Source organism: Festucalex cinctus, chromosome 12 (assembly GCF_051991245.1).
Source record: "Festucalex cinctus isolate MCC-2025b chromosome 12, RoL_Fcin_1.0, whole genome shotgun sequence".
NCBI lineage: Eukaryota > Metazoa > Chordata > Actinopteri > Syngnathiformes > Syngnathidae > Festucalex > Festucalex cinctus.
Window position 1 is genome coordinate 6,396,096 of NC_135422.1, and position 20,811 is coordinate 6,416,906.

General features: G+C 41.6%; 1 protein-coding gene across 1 annotated transcript; it reads left to right on the forward strand.

Annotated features, from left to right (window-relative positions):
- The first annotated feature begins 38 nt into the window (after positions 1–38).
- LOC144031787 (uncharacterized) lies at positions 39–20,419 on the forward strand. The gene is made up of 6 exons (XM_077539212.1): positions 39–772; positions 4,233–4,301; positions 9,025–9,114; positions 9,266–9,373; positions 18,289–18,423; positions 20,229–20,419. The coding sequence occupies exons 1-6, from the start codon at positions 625–627 to the stop codon at positions 20,417–20,419; spliced, it is 741 nt and encodes a 246-aa protein (XP_077395338.1). The 5' UTR covers positions 39–624.
- The last annotated feature ends 392 nt before the right edge of the window (positions 20,420–20,811 follow it).

Below are 20,811 nucleotides of genomic sequence, written 5' to 3' on the forward strand. Positions count from 1 at the left end.
GGGGGGGTTCCGGGGCCGACGGCACTGGGCTCACCAAGGTCCTCCCGAGCACGGAGAGGTCAAGGTGGCTTGTCGGGCCTCGCCGCCTGTCGTAAACCCTTTCCATCACGCAGGGTGGCTGGCTGCCGCCTGCGTGCTATACAGCATGAACCTTGTATCTCGCAGAGGCAGAAGAGGGTAATGCAGCTCTACTGTTTGACCTGTGAAGGTCACAACTCTCACTTTTGCTTGAATATTTTTTTTCCTGTTAAAAGAATAACACTACACAGGGAGATAGTGAGATTTGGCGTGTAGAAACGAGGATGCATGGACAGATCTGCGGCTGGCTTTCGGGAGGGGCTGGAAGTAGTCCCACAACACCTCTCAAGTGTGTGAATGAGAAGGAGCCGGGACAGGAAGAGAGCACGGGCTCCACCACTGAGGTGCTGACAAAGGGACCGAGGGAGACGAGACTGCACCTGTTCCAACTGGACCCGCCCCACAGGGGGGCTCGACAAAGTCCCTGCCTTCTCCTGGCAGCTGTGATGGGCCGAGGCAGGACCTGGTTTTATCTCTGGCGCCTGGTTTGTATCTCTCTTCTATTATTATTTTTTTTTTTAAATATTTTGTAGGAAAGGAGAAACGATGGAAGCTCCATCTGCTGAGGGGCTCGCCTTAGACTCTGCAGCCTGCCTGGGGAGAAAAGTTTCTGGGCCTCTGCGACTCTGCCATGGGGGTCTCGCAGTGGTTTGTGGCACATCAAACGTCAAAGACCAGCTGGCCAGACTCTCAGGTTTAAGCAGACACTAATGACTATTCTATGCACACATTGTAAAATTACAAAATGCTATGATTTGAATGTGCTGTTATGTACATACAGTATGCAACATCATTGAGCTATTCGTTCATGTTAGACCCCCAGAGAAAAGCAGTATTGGATTGTACACCGTTTTCTAATCAAATTCCATGCATTTTCTTCCATAACGTGTTGGAAGTGCAAAAATGTTGAACCTGTTCAACACTGAGTTTGAGTCATGGGCTCTGCGATTGTGACATAAACAGAAGGATAGACAATAAGGAAGTGAAAATAGTTTGCAACAGCTAGCTATCAGCTAAGCTAGCAGTTAGCCTATCTTCCTCAAATATACAATACATTCTTAACGGTAACTACGTATAACAAATTTAATCGCTATTGACTATTCCGAAATGACGTCACAACTTAAGTCAAAATGGCCGTCTTATATTGTGTTTGAAGTCCGATTTATCCCACGAGGAGTGTCCCATTCCGCCCTCAAAACGTTTGAGGCAAATGTAAACAAAGATGGCCGGTTCCGAGAAATTGTTGTTCTAGTTAATGCAGTCATTCCAAATCACATTGTGTCACCTTAATATATGTCTTGTATTTACATTTGCCTCAAACAATTTGAAGGTGGAACTGACACAATGATTGGGGAAAATAGGATTTTAACTATTACATTCATTTAAAGCAAAACAAAACAAAACATAGGGACTGGTATTCGGACTGGTATTGTGACCCTGGGATTCGGGACACAAGTCTCAATTCGGGACTGTCCCGGTTTAACTAGATTTATCTGATCATCTCTTGACATGGCAATTGCAAAGAGTGCCTTGATTAGGGATTATGCCAGTTGCAAAATATAATCAATTGTGAACCACTACACTACTTAAAGCCATACAAATTAGTTATTTTTTCAACACAGGTTATTTGGATAACTTAATATTCTTTCTTATCCCATTTGAAGAACTTAATGCATGCATTAAAATTGAGGATAAATAAATGTCATATCAAAATGCAGTTCGTGAGTGACATTGAATTAGGCAGTAGGAGAGTCACTCAGACCACGCCGGTCCCCAACAATGACTCGGCCTCATCTACAAACTCACAATAACTATCTGGCCATCATTTATTTTAATTCTCTCCTTTCTTGCTCAGATGGAATACATTCTTAACCTTGTAGGACAAGGACACCCACATGCTGCCTGCTTGCCTGCCTTGCCTTAGCCGCTAAATTATTCTTCATTCTTCAGGGGGAATAAAAAAAAGGAGGAGGAATAAAAAAAAAAAAAAAAAAAGGAGTCCAACGTTGTTCAGTCTGTCAGCTCCAATGAATAGCACGCCTGAAAACGTTGTCACTGAACCTCTGGACAAGGAAAAAAGACGAGAGGGCAGGGAAAGACAGAAGAGTGAGGAGGGGTGAGAGAGGAGGGCGAGAGTGGGGGAGTCAGCCGCCTCCAGAGTGATTTATTTGCCAAATCAGGACACAATGAGTCGATTATGAGTCCTCTAATAAGAGAGAGTGTTTGGGGACCCGCTAATTGGGCATGATTGAGTTGCAGTCTGGGAGCCGGCGAAAAGGGAACCTCGTCGGCGGCTGTCATGCAATCATCAGCTAATCAGAGCTTTGAAATTAAAACTGCGTGTTTAGGGTAGAGGACAGGATAATGGCGGGGACCTGCATGAGCTGTGCGGCTGCCTGTCCTGAGGAGGCCTGCCGTTCTGTGCCTCTTGTTTGTGTGTGTGTGAGAGAGTGAGTGTTTGGCCCCTCATTCCTGTCTGTGGCCTGCTCCTGTCTTGATCACGACAGTGAAGTAGCTGTAATCATCCCAGCCCTTGTGCTAGTGTGTGTCCACACTCCACAGCTCTGCGGGATTTGATTTGTGTGCATGTACGTTGAGTAATTTAGAAAAACAATGTTTTTTTGTTTTTTTTATGTCAGGACAACATGCAAATTCGGTGTGTTTGTTAGTCAAAATCATTCAAAGCATGGCTTGGCAGCAAAGAATGTGCTGGATTTTATTATTTTGGTTTATGTGACTCAATGGGAAAACACTATTTAAAGTTTATATGTAGCTTTAATGCTTTTCAATGGGGTGGTCACTCAAATAGTTACAGTATATATTTAGCTATGCTTTTATCATGTATGGGTTCCATAAAAAGCCCATATAAACAGTATTAAGCATTTGTAAAAGACGATTAAAACGGTTACCAAAAAAAATAAAAAACTTGGATAAAAGGACCGCCTCTTGTCAGATCTGTAACACAAAACTATGCTGAGATGGACTTTTTACTGGGAGAGGTTCTGTGTACTGGATACCGCTAGGGGGCAGTGTTTATCTACAATGTGTCGCAAACAGTAACAAGACGGCTAATTAACAGTCCTGTGATTCAGGTACGCTATATGCTGAATAATGTTGTTCAAATAAGTGGCATTTTTACCATATTGTAACATTTAAAATAAAAATATTTATTGATTTAAAAAACTAACTTAGTTGATAATACTGGTGGTAATTTTAAACGGTATTGTACTGAATGTAGCGTATGCAGCCGCTACAGGCGTTTTTAACGAACCTATGACGCCATTAAAGCCTACATTTTTGTACGTAGCTATATTTGTACTTACTTATTTTATGTGCGTTAACTGTCTCAACTATTTTTGACAACTCTGGCGCGTCATTTGACCATACACTCTTTTTTCACGGTTTAAAGAAATGTCTGTTAAATCAAACGCAACAAACATTGAATCCTGGTGTGTTGTGTTTACGTGATTTGGCATCATGGTTGTTCTTGTAATGTATTCTTTCAATATTATAAACACATAATACAATTAATCTGCCATTATATGGAAAATGTGACATTATTATGACTCATTTTTAGTATAGTTTTGTGAGAATCAGTGTTTAGATTTCCTTTTATAATTGTAATATTTTAATAAACAAAAGCCTTAAGGATGCCTTAGTCAAATGTCATTGATCTTGAGATCAGGTGCAGAAATTTCTCAATGACATTTGATATTTGAAAATAACATTGATTCAGTTTCCTGTCTGTGTCCACAAATGAGTCGCCAAACAAGCCAATGCACACATCGGCTACTTCCCTCCAATTCCCTTAAGGCCTTGTCTAATTCTGAATGCGGTGTACATCTTAAGACGGGCTCACTATAAAAACCGGGAGTGGGTTTAGGCATAAATGGGATTAATTCCCAAAGAATGTCCTTTGCTCTTCCTCCCATAATTTCATTTGCAGGGTCCACAGGATGAATAGCCAAGCAGGCAGCCATGTGGAACCGGAGGACAGGCCTTGCGGGGCCTGTGCTGCTGCACCGCAGCCTTCAGGTTACGTTACCTTGATAATGTCACAGCTGCAGAAGCACACCGCCCACCACCGTACAGGACACAGGAAATCCAATTATCTGTCTCCTAATGTGTGGGAATTTTATGCTCTCATTCCTTAGACTGTGGTTACCGATCTGCCCCGAGGCCAACCTACTTGAGAGAGATTCTTGGGATTGCTGTTTTTCCAGGTGAGTACTTTATTTTTCTAAAATTGTTAAAAGAAGGTTAATACTGCAGAGGCGCTTAGAATGTAACAAAGTGAGTAAAATTAGATTTTGTAATTATGCAGGCTTTTGATTTGGGACTGGCTGGGCGCAATCTGGCAAATCTGACCTGTCCTGTCATCATCTGAACCTTTGTGTTGGTTGACAAGTACCAAAGTATTTTTCACTCCCTGTAAAAATATGTAGGCCTAACCCCACCTTAAGACCCCCTCCCCCCATGAGACCCATTAATAAGCGGTAAAGACAGATGAGCCTCTCTCATGCCAAGCAGGTTGCCTCAATTGGATTAGTGAAGCTGACATAGCGATGGATAGCTGTCTATGAGCCAAGTGGCCGTTAACTGGACCAATATGCCGATAGGACTTCGCGCAAAACGGCCCCGCTCCCACTCCGGCGGTCGGCGGTTGTTTCGAGGGCATTAAAGGTGCGCTGACATGCTAATGAGCAATAAACATTTATCAGCAGCAGGCTATGTGATTTAATAGCTGACATCTTTAATAGCAAGTGGCACCTGAGCTCTTTTCCCCAATTGCTTTTATTGTTGAAACTACTAATATCGCCCCCTCGGACGAGCAGGGTGTCAATTGCTGTCACCGATGCACTTTATGAATTGAGAAGAAGCCGCACGGCGCTGGCAAGCGTCCGAGCCAATTGTTGTGATACAGCGGCTGATGTCATTGTTCTGTGCAAAGCAATGATGGCCGCCGTGGACGTCAGCAGTGAAACCAAATGTACAAATGGGCACGGGTGCGACTAGCTGGTGAAATGTTATCAATCACCATGCATCCCGGGGGGGTGGCAGGACGGAGCTGCTGGCGTTTGTGTAGCGACTCCCACTCACGCTGATCCATATAAGAAGTGTGATGTATTAGAGCAGATGAGCAAAGGGGCGGGGGGTGGGGGTGGGGGCTGGGGTTCTCTGATGCGTGACTGACAGCTCATTTGACAAGCCCAGGAAAGTGTGCAGGTAACTTCCAATCTAATCTAATGCTGCTGAAAGAAAGGAATTGTGAGATTCAGTTCTCATGTAAGAGCTCCTCCAGGACATGAATGGGCGGAATATGAAGTGGATGCGGACCCCCCCCCCCCCCCACACACACACACACACACACACACACAACCCGGTTGAAAAGATGCCAGCGGAGTCAGACCGTCATGGAAACCTCCTGACCTGTGAGGCGCCCCTCAATCCACTTAGATGTAGTGAATCAGGTTTCGAGAGAGACGGGGGGAAAAATGCATCAGCCCTCCCTTCAAAGTCATATCTGTGCGTAAACAAAAACATTTTGGTGTCATGCGTTGTAAATCAGCTGTCTCACGGGGATTTCCGAACAGGTGATCTTTGCCATTCAGTCGCCGGGTCCTTCTGGAATAACATATCCTTGATGATAGTATCAGGAGCCGAAGAGATCATGGAAATACAAACAAAAGTTAAGCACGACATTCACATCCAAACCCTGACAATTTTAGTTTTATGTGTCAAGGGATTGTTTGTCAAATAATGTACGTAATTCTTGTCAGAACTGGAATTCCTTTTTAATTTAAAAGCAGATAATTTGGACTTCAAAATTTGTTATCCTTAATTTAGCTTTCCATTTGCATTTCTACATTGTTTTCATTTGATGACTGAGCCCAACTGGAGTTAAATACATCCACATCAAAAGTCATGGAATCGGTTGTAATTATACAGCAGAAATGTGGAATGATGTCACCAGAAACGACTTTAAGCGCAGGAGACTCAATCACAAATAGCAGTACCACACTTTCAGAATTACTGCTCTAACAGGTGCATACAATCAAAACTATCCGCCAATAGTCACATCAAAACACACATACTTTGTCAAGTTGAACGTAAACATAACACAAGCACCTTTTTAAACTCACCTTTCCCAAACTGGACAATCGCTTGCGTCCACTCCGTCCACATTTTAGTTTTTCCGGCACTCACGTTTGTCGCCGTGGAAACCCCCGCTCGGAGCGTTAGCATTGTCTAGGTGATCATTAAAATTTATGGCAAGCTGACTTCATCCAGCTTGCGAGGCGGCACTGGCATAAGTCATAATTATGTGATGACACTGTAAGACGGAGTGTCCACACTGGCCTCCTCGCCCAGGCCAGTTAAATGGTATAATTAGCTCAGTAAGAGGCGAACGCTCCAGATTGGATAAGTTATTAAATGTTTGGATGAACCTTAGCTCCATTTCCCTATCTATTGCTGTGTTCCTCCCCCCCTCCCCCCCTTCTTCCTCCATTAGGCCATTAGCAGTTATATGATACTATATGCTGATGGGGCAGTGGACAGAGAAAGTGGGTAAATTAAGCCTGACCACTGCACATGTTATGAACTGCTCTTATTAGGAGCCATTGAAGGACACTGCAAGACTTTGCGAATATTACTGAGTTTGTAAAGATATTTCCGACACAGTGCTTTATAATGATTGAATTCTTTGGGAGCTGCACTTCCCTCTCCTCTCGCTATGCCATGAAACTATGGAAAGTAATTGCACAGTGCCTCAAGCAGGTCAAACCAGCAAACATGTCAAACGTAACCCATCAGATTGCTCAATCTGTCCCCTGTTAAGCTATAATGGAAGGGCGCGCAGTCAGGCTGACAGCGTGCCCGCCGCCGGGCCCTTGAGCCGCCGTGTGTGCGTCGCGCTCCACCAGAGGGTCTCACCAAGCGTGACTGTGTGTTATTCACACTGACGAGTTCCACTGTTCACTGTCACCTCTCATTGCGAGGGGAAATCAGCCCGTGGAGAGAGAGAGAGCGGCGTGGCCGGGATGTGGTGGGGAGGCCCCGTCGCAAGGAACCCGGTTGTCACTTGCACTTGCGTTTCGCTGGCGTTGGGTGACAACCTCTTGGGCGACAATTTGGTCAATTTTACACCCCCCCCCACAAATCGATTGAATTGGTTATTCTACATTTGTGGGTGTTGACTAATTATTGACCAATTTAAAGTATTGAAAATGGCTTGCCCTTTTAGACAATGCAATGTTCATGACTGAACAAACATGGCAGTTTTCGGGTTTCCTGAAAAGTGAGGATTTTGGAGGTACAAAGATTAAAAGGGAAGTCAAATAAAAAAATAAATAAATAAATACAAAAAAAATAGTTCCTTTCACTAATATGTTTTACGCTCCCTCTTATCTAAACTAAACATTCCGATTAGTATTGCGTTTGTGGAATCTGCATTGAATCTGCATCTCAGGGGGCGGCCATTTTGCCACTTGTGTCCACTAAAGATGACATCACAGTTGCCCAGCTCATGTCACGACAAAATGCTCATGGCTCGCCTGTTTTCCAGTTTGGTCATGTGATATTCGCATGCTGAGCTGTGATTGGTGATCACTTTATGCTGCATTCGAGGATGGTGGGAAGTTGGATTGTTTTTCCCAGTTCCGACCTGAAAGCGTTCGAGGCCAAAGTAAACAGCCAAAACGGCGGATCGTGATAGTTTTTTTAAATTTTTTTTTATTTTGGTTCTCAAAACTCATTTTGACATCTAACAATGCTTCATGTATTGTTTCTTTTTTTTTTTTTTTTTTTGTCTTATTTCACAAGAATTTCATAAAGTTCAGTTACTGTCACGCACATTGTGCACATGTGAAGTTATGTTGACTGTTTATGAATGAATAAGTTTTATACTTGAGTAAATTGTGTTTTACCATTCACAGTCTGTTTCCAAAGGGGTCGCTATTGTAGAGTGACGTCACATAGTCTGTCGTGAAGTCAGGGGACCTTTTTTTTTTTTTTTTTTCCGACTTCACAAGTGAGATTTCCGACTTCCCGTACACACTTGTACACTGGTTTGAACGTGGAAAAATCCGACTTTCGACCATCTTCAAATGCAGCATTAGTCCTGAACAACTGTGATGTCATCTTCAGTCGACAACAAGTGGCAAAATTGTCCACCCTCTGAGATGAATAAAAAACACGTGGATTTTTCTGCTTAATTCATATTCCACAAAGGCAATATTAATCAGAATACATTTTTTTTTTAGACTAGTGGTGTTGCATAGAACATATTGTTATTTTGTACTTTAATCCCCCCTTTCAAGATTAGGACAGCATATAGAAGCAGACGTTGAGAAACCGTAAGGTAACAGCCATCCCCAACAATTTTTGCACCATGGACCAGTTTCACTTTAAGTAATATTTGACCGACCAGCAATAAACTAATGACAACAAATGATTAAATAAAAAATATAACTGCATTCGGCTGAATGTCATTCTAATTAGTGGGTGCCCTTTGCTTGGTTCTCATCAACAAGCCATACCATTGCACATGGAGCGACGTGGTCGAAACGGCTTGCGGGATTCTGCACTCAACTCGACAATGCAACTAGTAGTGAACTAGACCGTAAAACTACCTTTGACAAGATTCAAAATTTGAATCGCCAGTGAATGACATCACAAAAAATATCTTGTTGATGTAATAAGTGTTATAAGTGGCTGTACCCGATTGTTCAAAATGATTATAGAATTCAAGAACGTTACTTTTTTGTGGCCGAGTACAGGTTCGCTGCCCGGTGCTAAATGGTCTGCTCGTGTGCTGCTGCGGAGCGTTTGGGGTTGGCGTGTTTGGATTTGTGTCAAGCTTCCAGCAGCAGGACTCAGCAGCGTCCAGGCTGGCTCAGCAGGCCCGCAGAGTGTGACACTTCCTGTCCCTGTCTCGTCCTGCAGAGAACCTCGTGACAGCAAAGACCTGCAGCCGAGACGCGTCTCTGTTCATCATCGCCGCAGCCAAGCACCCTCAGCGGGCAACGAGATGTGGTAAGGGAGTATGGGGGCGCTACCGGTTAACTGTGTCACACCACTATACCCACCCTTCCTCGCCCCGCCATCCCCCGCTGCCTTTGGCCTTTCTCCAGAGAGGCTGCTCTCGCTGTCGCGACTCCCTGATGGTTTTTGTTCCTGTGAGCAGACAAATGGAGTTGGGCCTCTTACAAGAGAAAATGCCTCGGCTCGTCTGATCTCACTGCCCTGAGGAGCAGCTCGCCTCAAGGGCTGGTGATTGGAAAATTACAGTGCAGTACATATTGTCAGCGTGGACAGACTCAGCGTTCGGTTGAATGGGCAATTGTACATTTCTAGAACAGCCATCAATATCCAAGTGATTGTTTGGGTTATAGTCAGCTTTGATTGCAACATGTTTGGATTCAAATGGAAGTTGAATAAACATACCATATCAAATTAGGGGTGGCACAATTATTTACTCTCTGTACTCAAGTAGAAGTCCAGATACTTTTGTGAAAAAGGCAGGCAAATTTTATCTATTTTTTTTTATTTTTTTTCAGGCTGTTGAATGGATGCAACAGGACTGCTCTGTTTCACATCTCACTCGAGAAGGCTTCATCAGTTGATTGATGGCTGAAATTGGTATCATTCTTTTGGGATGCAAACAACTATTGTTAAGATGCCTTGCAGAAGCCTCAGTTGGTAAGCACATCATTTAGCCGTGAAAAGGTAGGAACTATGTTTTTGTTGTTTACCTAGATGAGAATCTCTAGAAGCATGTTAGTAAAGTTTTAATTGGTACTGTTTCAGCTACTACACATCGTGAAAAAGTATGGACTCTGAAATATACTTACAAAAGTACAAAAATTTCAAGTAAAAAAAAAAAAAATACTCTCAATATTATGCAATATTTGCTTTAATAACCTGGTCCAACAACAAAACAACCTTACATGGCTCATGTTTTTTTTTTTTTTTGCCTTCTAAGAATTCAAGTTCTAAATCAATGAAGACCTCAACGTTGGTTGATGTTTGACTTTTCCTTCTTTAGCATGTCATACATTTAAAATAATAATAATAATAATAATAATATAATAATAATAAATTATACTTAAAAAAATAAACAAATAATAAATAAAGCTTATTTTGAGAAAGTAAATAGAAAGTACATTTATCTGTTTTCAAATGATGGAAGTGAAAAAAATACCCAGGTGATGTATAGCAGCCTGCAAAATCTTCTAAAGTATAGTCAAAATGTATTTATAGTTAGCAATTTGACACCACTACAATTTGCACATGAACAAACTGCTGGTTGTGTGTGTAGTCTGCCGTCGGCGATTTGGTCTTTTGTGGGAGAATACCTGTTGCCGCTGCGGAGTGAGACCGCCTGCTTCTGCAGCACAAGTGGCTTTGTGATAAGTGATTAGAATTGAAGGAGGGAGAAAGTAAAAACGAGGGCCTTGTCAGCGCAACGCTCTTCAGATTTGAGGTCAGTCTCGCCCACTGATTGCGTGTTTTCGTGCGGGTGGGGGGGCGCGAGTGAGAGTTTACTGTCGCCTCATTGAAGCCTCCATCATCACCTGCTGAGGCTTGAGACCCCTCTGTCTGTTTCATCACTCTCCACATCCACCCCTCCGTCACCTCCCTTTTTTTTCTCCCCTTTCCTCTTCTCGCCCCCCACCCGCTCGGCCGGCTGCCTGCTCCTTTGCTCTCCCCCCCCCCGTGTTCGCAAATCACTTCTTCGCGTGTCAGCAGGTAAATTGTTTTGTCCTCCCGCTCCCTGCTTTCATTACCTTGTGTAAATTAAGCGATATGTCGTCCACCGGTGCGCGCCAGAGCACTCGCCGCGCCAACGCCAAAATCACGAGATTTGGCATAATAAATGAAGACAAACTGGCAGTAGCAGTGCTCCTCTCCATGCGGCTTCGCCTTCATTATTCGCTTAACTTGCCGGAGAAAATGACTTAACCCTGACCTGTGTATTACGTCCCATATTCACTCCAGATAAAAGCCCTTTTACAGCGCACAACAATTTATATTCCAGCAAAGAGGCTGCTTTTCTCTGTCAGTTTTCCAATCTCACCTCCTCAACACACGTCATTAAACTTGTCTTGCCTTCCTGTATTTGTCCATCAGTCCTTCTTTTTACATAAAATCTGGCAGCATTATTCTGGGATTTGATGGCGCACGCTCATTTTTTTTCTCTCCCCCTTGGAACGTTTGATTGGAAGAAATATAGTCGGGCCTGGGCTATCTCCTCTCCTGTGTGGAATCATGCACTTGATGAAATAGTGTTCCCCAGCAAGAATAATAAAAACAGACTTGTGCATTACAGGGGGCTCTCAATCTGCCAGCTGGGCTGAGCCGAGCGAAAAAACCCACCCTGCCTCATGACAGATTTTTATAGTTATCACTGCAGATAAATGGAAACGGGTGACCAGGCTGGGAAAGGCCACTCGCGAGCGAGGGGAGGCTGAGGTGTTCTACTGTTACCACCTGAGACCTCCCGTCCTTTCCTATCTTCGCTATATGGGAAATTGGAGCAACATCTTAACGCCCATTTGACACAATTGAAAGAGTTGTAATTTGCCAGCACGCTGTTTGTAGAAACCAAAGTTGAAAAGGGAAGCAAAGGGAGAGACCAAATTACCACTCTTGATTAATGACGCATTTCTTGATTGTACACAACTTCATACAGAAAAGAAGAAATTAGTTGGGATGGAATCGTCAGTTCTTAAAATGAGCTGTGCACCATCCATTGTTGATTATACAAGATGATAATCAGTCGCAAATGGTGCTCGTTCTGTGCTAACAGGGCCTGAATAATCAGCCAAAATGAGCAGGCTAATCAATTTAACTCGAGGGTCTTCAAGATCAGGCCTGGAGAGTAACAGTAATTTGGCGCCTCCTCCTCCTATAGTTTATACTTCTATCCCAAATTAAAAGAAACATACATAGCCTGGGTGTTTTGTTATGTTAAAATTTGCCCATTGACACCTTCTCCTCTAAATAATCCAGTATTTCCTTTCATAGGTCTACTATTCTGCTTCCCATCATTTGTACATGATTGACGATTGTAACGCAAAGTACGTCTCCAGCTCAACATGCTTTTGTCATCATGCTAATTAATAATGGCAGTAATTTAATAAAATAGTAATAAAATAGATGTGAAAGTAGACAATAATGAATACTCAATACCTAAACTTTGTGTTAGCTTTCAGCCCTCGAACTGTTGTATTGACGCAACAGTATCCCTGCATAGTCACTCGTTAACACTTTCAAGGGCCTTAATATTTTTTTGTACTTATTATATGCAAATACATTGGATCGAAAAGTCTGCACACCTCTCTGTTCAAATGGCAGGTTTTTGTGATATTTAAAATAAGATTAATAATTTGAAAACGTGTCTACCATTAATGTGACTTATAAGTTATAACCTGTAAAACTCAATTGAAAAAACAAAAACATTTAGAGACAGAAAGTAACAATAATCAACGGAGGTGGTTGCACAAGTGTGCACACCCTTTTACAACTGGTCATGTGGCTGTGTTTAGAATTTTAAACTCAAATTGTGAGTCAGCACACAAATACCATAATTTAAATAAAGTTCAGCTGTTCTTTTAAAGGCCCCAGTTCTAGCTGCTGCCACCACCATGCTACACTTAGTTTTGGTGTTCTTTTGGTGACTAATCCTGTTCCCTATCTTTTGGAATTGTGGCTTTTTTTTTTCTTTTTTTTTTTTTTTTTTTAATTAATCTCACAAATGCATGTGGGAAAATTATTTACATCCAATGCAACCATGTGGTGGAGTTGGAGGGAATTATGAGAAGGCATATTTTGGAAAAGGAGTGAGAGAGGTCACCTATGTGAAGGAATCGGTGACTTCTGACACCACCTTTCCTCCACTTACAATGTCATCCTTCCTTCAATACCAAAAAGAAATTCAATGATTTTGCCTTAAAAAAACAAAAAAAACAAAAAACAAAACACTCCCGAGTGACTGGTGAGTCAGCACCAAGGCATCTTCATGACTTGTCGTTTTGCATCCCAAAAGATTGATCCCATTCGCGGTGGTGGGGTGGACCTCCATACTTGGAGCATAAATAGTTGGGTTTTCCACACCAAGCTACTCTAAAAATCTAAAATCTGTTGATCTTAACATTTAGTATTAGTCTTTATTAAAATAGACAAACAATCAAATGACAGTTGAGATCTGTGTCGGATGAGATCATTAGCATGCAAAGAGCCCCGAGAGAGAAAGTTTGAGACATGCAGCTTGCACGCCACCTCTACTTTACAAAGACAGGGAAAGAATGATATAAACAAAGAAAAAAAAACATCAAGAATCCAACTCATTTTTTTCCCTGTATGAAAGTTTCCCAAGGTCGTTTGCTGAGTCGCGTCAGCACAACAGCGGAATACAAATTTGTTTCCTTGTTCTACAAGTCACGGAGCTTTGAGTCTTTAAGCGATCATTATTACCATACAAATAGACAGATCTATTTAACAAACCCCTTTTTATCGCATAACACTTATTCTTTAGTGTTGCTCCCTGAAAGGCACTGAAACGCCTCCCTCCTCTTTTTTTGGGAAGGGAAATGGTGCGGCGGTTGATAAAGGCTCCGAGCAAAAGAGGAAGCAAGGCTGACATCTTCTTAAGAGATGATAGCAGAGCCAAATCAAATAGGATGGAGCAGTCACTCTTCTCGCAGATAGGTAGCTCATTTCTGCTGGCTGAGAGTTTGCATCCCAAGTGGCGCTCTGCCCAGGAAAGATAGCTCACTCTCACCGCGTTCATTATTTCATTCCCTGCCTTCCTCTGTTCACGTCTGCGGCTAGATGCTTTCCGGCTTTTAATGAGTCGCCAAATTTGCTCAAGTGTTGATGCGGATCTTGGAATTCTGATTTGGAGACACAAAAAACGGGTAATCGCAAGGGTTTCTCGTCCATTTGTCGGCGGAGAGGCAAAAATCAATTATTTCTAATAGACAATGGTGATTGCAAATGAATGGGGGTGTTTTTGAAACAAAGGCACCGTGGTAGCTAAGATAAGACCCCCCCCTTAACAACACCCCCCCCCACCCCCCGCCCCCTCTGAGGTAACGTATGTGAGGTGGCTTCAGAAGTCGTAGCGATACTTCCATGTAGTTAACGGTGATGATAGCCGTTTTTCACATGCCAAAACAATGTCATAAACGAACTTTGCTAACCCCCACCCCCCCCACAGACAGGACGAGATGAGCCCCAACCCCACAGTCCCGACAACTCTGCACCTGAGGAGCACTTTGCAACGCCCCTCAGACCCCGAATTCATAAAAGGTAACTTCTCCTGCAGAGGGCTCATTGAAAAGAGGAATTACACGAAAGATAAAGCACTTTATCACCAGTGAAAGACGAGACAATGGACGTTGAGGAATTGGGAAGATGGCAGAAACAATGAATATTAAGTGACGGAGAATCTAAAGCTGCTGACTAAATTGAAACTGTATATCCTGAGGGGGAAAGCTTTCCAAATTGCTAATTACTGCCTCTGAAAGGACTTTGCTTCTGATATGTTTGCTTGTGAAAGGCGCTCGCTTAATGAAGCAGTGGCTCAAGTTTTTTTTTTTTTTTTTTTTAATACTTCCACTTTCAGGCTTTCAGGGCTCTCTCCGGACTGCCTCCCAGGCCAGAACAATGGAGGGCCCTTGAGCCCGGCTTCCCCACAGGGCCGAGCAGAGGAGGCCCGGCGGCTGCGCACTGAGGGGAGCAGCTCAGCCCGCTGAAATATGGCGGCGACAGATAAGGTGGCAGCAGCACATGGAGGCTCTCTCCCAGGGGCCCAAGGGGAAACTTGCAGTTATTAAGAGGAAGATGAAAGAGATTAAATGGCTTTTGTACTCATTTTCACACACTTTTCTTTTGAGATTATTTGCCTGCTCGTCGACTCAGAGATGGGAAAAGTGCTAAATTACTTTTTCTCTCCCTCGTTTTTGCTTCATTCAGCAACACGCTGGCTTTAAGAGGCAGTGAGCCATTGCCGAGAGATGTCATACATGAGTCCTGCTATTGTTTTAAAAGGGGAAAGAGAATTGCTCTAATCTCATAATCTACAGCTAATGACACATTTTACATGGTTGGAGACTGTGTTGTACATGTATCCGGAATACTGGCCTTCCTGGTGGTGTGTTAACAACTCAAGAGAATGACACTATCCAGTGTTAATTATGCACCCTTCTTAACTCATTCACTGCCAGCCATTTTCGCTCCCGGCTGTTTTACTGGATTTTAACTGATTTTAACTGAAGGCCTACAGAATATTGTGTTCTTTTGCTATAAAAACATGGAATGTTTTTGTCAGAAGAAAGATTAGAGTTTCTTCTTTCATCAGGAAAAAAAAGTTTATTTGTATCTGTTCCCATTTTCAAGCAATTAGCCTTAGAATATAGACAAGTTTTGTCATTATTTACAAACCTGTTGAAAAGTCTGGGGAAAAATAGCTTGTTGCAACATGGCCCTGATTGATCTCTTATACTCTGCTGCCACCTGCTGGCCGTTTTTTTGTAATAACTACCATTGCTTTAAGCGACCTCTTAAGGTCAAAGGCTGCATCAGAGCCTTATGTATACTCTAGCATAAAAAACACAAAAAACGTATACATATGTTTTTGGGATCATGGCAATATTTATAATAGAACGTGTTTATACGTTTTTGGGAGCAAATGAGTTAAGGTTTGTTAGTCTCAACCTCGTTCCACGACAAGGTTCAGAAGACCTTTCCATGTCTACCTCAGATTGGTCAATACTAGAGCTGTCAATTCCATTTTTGTCAGGTTTATACACCATCTATGACATTTTAAAAATACACAAATGAGGAGACAGACACACAAATTAGAAAAAAAAAAGGCCTTTTTTTATTGATATCTTTCAGGGCAGGCGATTTTGGCCTTTGCGAGAATGCGTGAAAAGGATTCCTCTGATTGGTTGAGCAGACGTGCGCCTGACAGCCAAAACAAGAAGAGCTGCATCCTGTTGGTGAGTGCAGAAACGTCATCTCAAAACCCATCATCACGTCAGTGACTTTTTACAAATATTTTTTATGTTGCTTGGTGATTGCGCTTCTTTTTTTTTTTTTTTTTTTTTTTTTTTTTTTTTTGTTTTTGTTGTTTTTTTTTTTTGTTTTTGTTTGCGCTTCTTGTCTGTCCCTGCTAGTCACCATCAGGTTCTTGGTCATCTCTCTTTGGCAATTCTCCACCAATTGCGCTAGAAAGAGTTCTGATAGTTCTGAACTTCTTCCATTCATGAATGAAAAAAGGATGAAATTGTGTCTGAAGGGTACAGTAATATCAAACTCTATACATTTTTGTATTTGTTCTCGTGTTTGAATTACCCACCTGCCTTTTGACCAAGTAGTTTAGTTCACTCCAAATTCTGTGAGGAGCCACTATCGCAAAGGCTCCCCAAGAAATCAAACAAGGAGATGTTAAGTTGGCTCCATATAGTCACTCCTTAACAGGCCACTTGTCAATATTCACTCTGTCCTTAAATAAAACCCCTCTCGACCTCTCCAAAAATGTATCACAATCATGACGCTCCACTTTAGAGTATCGAGTTGACATTAAAAATGAATGATGGAGCCTCTTCATCCTCATCTCCTACAGCTGAAATGATCACCAGGGAGGGATCTTTGATAGTTGTGCCTCCCGGCATCTGCCAGCTCATTATTCCCGTTCCTGAAATGTTGTCACAAATAAATAAGTGACTTAGTATAGTATTGATTTGTTTTGAGATGAAGTCCTTTCTCAGGCCTTGTAATTAAAACTGTGCCCGTGTCAGTGTCCCAGCATGCACTCTGTTGCGCGAATTCTATTTAGTCAAGCCAAATAATGGCTGCCGAGATCGACATTATGTGATCACATAAAGTCCACATCGGGAATAGTTGCGTCTTTGTGGTGGTTGCGAGAATGAAAATCTGTAATCATATTAAAGTTAAAAAACAAAAAAAAACAAAAAAAAAAACAAAAACAAAAAAACATATCGAACATTTAAGATGACAATAAAACAAAAGAGCATAATTCGACAATCATCCCAAAAACAAACAAACAAACAGACATTTAACCAAGTTATTCCACAAAACAAGTATGAAATATAACTTTTTGTTCTCCATAAATAATAATAATGACTACCAAAGAAACCCATTTACATTTTTTTTTCATAAATGCCTTAACAAACTTTGTACATTTTAAAAAGAGTTTATTGGTGTGTTCAAGGTGTCCTACATGATTTATTATTCTTTTGTTTTTGTTTTGCAATGTGCATAATGATTGTATTGTGGTTTTGTAGGAATTACCCCAAACTTCTACACAGTAATTCAAATAACTTCTACTACTAATAATAATAATATTAAGTTGAATAATTCAATGTTTAGCACTTATTCATGTTCTGATTAATGTTCAATCAAAAGAAATCCTTTAATTTAAAATAGCTGATAAAAAAAAAAGGAAGCAAATGCTCCCTTTCTTTTTGTATGGCGACCCTAAATTTCAGATCTATGAGGCAGGCAGCATATCATTTTTCAGATTATTTAAATATTTGAAACTGTATTGTTGTTATCTCTCTTAAAATAACTGTTTAAAACCAGTATATGATGCATTAAAATAATGGAGTTTTGCAGTTAAAATATCCTGCGAGTGGTATGTTTGATGATGTCATTATCCGATTGTCGTCTCAAACATTTTTCGATGAAGTTTTTTTTTTTTTTTCTTTTTTGGCGCGCCGTAATGGGACAAGGCACACGGCTTTACATCTCGCGGTTTAATTCCTACTGACCTCCCTAGCCCCTAAACGGTACTTGTTTTCTTACTTTATGGAAAAATCAATAGCCGTCTTGACAGAAAACAGCTCCGGAGAAGAAATAAATGGGAGCAGCATAGCCGGCTGTCAATCATTTCTCACTTATACAACGCCAAAGCGCTTGATTGCTGCTCAGTAGACTGCCGCGCTGATGTGAGGGCCGAGCAGCCTTTAATGGTTCCGTCCGGGCGGAGGTGAACCGTTTTGGAGGAACGCTACAAGCGATGAGGGGTTGACAGTGGTACAACAGCAAGTATTTATAATCCCCCGCAGTGTACGCTCCATCTGATGCCATTGTGGAAATGCCTTTCGAAGCGCTCGGATGCCGTCGGTCTCCGTTCATTCCATTAACCTTTGTTGTGCGCTCTCTTCAAACGTCAAGGTCACCCCCGCCGATGCGCATACAGAGCAGAGCCTTCAGCCACCCGAGTGCTAAGGGGAGCAGATGTCGCCGGCTCCGTTTCGGGTTCCTTCATTGGAGCGGGCGCGCCACCTGCCACCCTGGCCGGCCTCACCTGTGGGTTCGACGCCACACATGACGTGAGCATAACAAACGCAGCTGTTTGCACGCCTCCTTATATTTGTAAAACTCCGCGAGGAGTTTGAAAAGCTGCGCGCCGTTTGCTCAAGTTAATTTTCATAAATCTCTGAGTCTAATCCAATTACTGCAGCTTGGGGAAGGAGGGATAACCTTATAATCAGACAGCCATGGAAGAGGGCATGGATTTGGGTTTGCGGTGGCTTGTTTAAAGAGCCCGCAGATCCGTTGTTATCAGCGGTGTGTGTTCCCTTCGGTCTGCGCCTCCACTTTATTCCTCAGCAGAATGAGCCCGGCTCAATAAATGGCGGCTAGTCTGTAATCTCTGAGCAAACTAGTCGGCCTCTCCCAGGAGCTGAGGATTATATCCTAATGATTATTTGTCATCTGGATACTGTGTTTTTTGCCTCACTTGTGTTGAGACAATGGGCCCATGCGGGCGGTGAAGTTCAGCACCAAAACACTGAGATGCCATTTTCTTCTTTGCCCTTGCCTTTGTTGCTTTGTGGACTTACGGCATTTCGGCTCATTAAGACTTATTTGTTTTTATGAGGCATAATCTGTTACGGGGTAATTTAGAACTGGGGTGGCTGTCAGGGAATCCTTTTGGATATCCTCTGACTTCTATATGGGACACAGGTCAAAGAGAGAAAAGTTTTTTTTTGTGTTTTTTTTTTGTTTTTTTGTTTTTGTTTTTGTTTTTATCCTTAGAAATTATGTGGTGTATGAATAATTCTCACATAATTCTCCCCTGTATGTGACAAATTACACACTAGGGCTGGGTTAAAAATAAATTTGAATAATTAATATCAAATCGATTTTCCTTTTCGAGCCAAATATCGATTCATGAAACCATGAATGTATAATTTAAATCTCATTTTCCCCCATAAATTCTTAAGAAAATTTAATTTTAAAGGCCATTTTTTTTGTATCTTACTGTTTTATTGAAATTTACTGTTCACATGAATTTAAAAATATTTCTTAAATTTATTAAATTGCACTTGATGAATTATTGCACTTTAAGTTCATATATACAATTATTAAATTAGAATTTTGAGCATATTTTCATCTCGTCCTTATAAAAATATAATTCTACGAAAATATATAAATCGGGTATAAATATAAATTTATCATATTGTGATTAGATTAATTGTATATGTCGGGCTTTCTTTTATCTTTTATTTTTTTGCGCAAGCGTTTATAACTTACACTAATATATGTAAAGCACATGTTCTGTTCATTTTCCATTGTTTTTTTCATTCATTTGCTTCTTTTTTAAAAAGAATAACTTATAGTACATTATCATGGACTAGGTCTTGTACTTCTTCTTAGTCCCTTTGAACATATGAATTCTGACTTTGCTGATAATTATTTTCCCTTTTGACTTTTATTTTCTTTCCTTCACTTTTATTTTATTTTATAATTTGTTTTGTATGTTTGATGTTCAATACACCAAACCAAAAAAAAAATATAAAAAATACTTACAAATCAATATCAGATTGAAATGAAGTGAATCGAATCAAATCGGGAAAAATCGAATCGAACTGAACTCTTGTGAATCGAAATCAAATCGATTGAGGAAATTAGAATCGATACCCAGCCCTATTATACACATCCTTTGATGTGGATAAAAATGCCTAATGTGTGGCTCTCATCAATCGTCTGTACATGTGATTTAATAAAAGACAGAAAAACGTAATAAAAAGCAGTTAGCCCACCGTTACTTTGTTTGCTAACGTTAGCGCTAACTGTGTCCTGTGTCGATGCTGTGTGCTGTGCTCCAGCTGCCAGCTTGTGCGATGCTTCCAGAGGTGGGGTACAGATGAGCCGTGGCCTGGGGAGTCAGTCTGGAAAGGGCCAGACATGGTCCAGATTCCCCGGAGAGGCCTGCACCCGCTCACATCTGCTTCTTGTGGTGAAGATGCGCGACCATCTGGACAGGAAGATGTGCAGGCCGGACGGGCGTTTTTCCTGATCTTGCCGTCGCTGGCAGGCGTGCGCAATATGGCAATGCAATGTATCAGCACATATAGGACCCTCAATCATCGAGTGCTTTGCAAGGTCAGTGGTGGTGAACGGCGTGTCAAATGCAAGACAGTAAAGAAGAACATCGACTGTGACTTTCAGATTCGTGCATGTTGTTGGAATGGAGCTCTCCAATTAAAACGCTATTAGTAACGAAGCTATTTCTGCCATCTAGCGATGTATGGGGATATTACAACTGTTCGGCATCCACAAATTTTGATAATTTTTTTTCTCTCTATTTTTCAGTGTTTTTTTTTTCTTTCAGTTCTTCCAGTCCTCCCCCCTACATTTTCGCTTTAAAGACAAAAAAAAAAAAAAATCATTTTTTTTTTCCCTCAATAT

Bases quoted from the DNA above. Each gene is read 5' to 3' on its own strand.
- LOC144031787 (XM_077539212.1), top strand. From the start codon at position 625: ATGGAAGCTCCATCTGCTGAGGGGCTCGCCTTAGACTCTGCAGCCTGC. The intron at 4,302-9,024 runs GTGAGTACTTTA...CTCGTCCTGCAG, and splicing joins TGGGATTGCTGTTTTTCCAG to AGAACCTCGTGACAGCAAAG. The intron at 9,374-18,288 runs GTACATATTGTC...TCAAACGTCAAG, and splicing joins GATTGGAAAATTACAGTGCA to GTCACCCCCGCCGATGCGCA.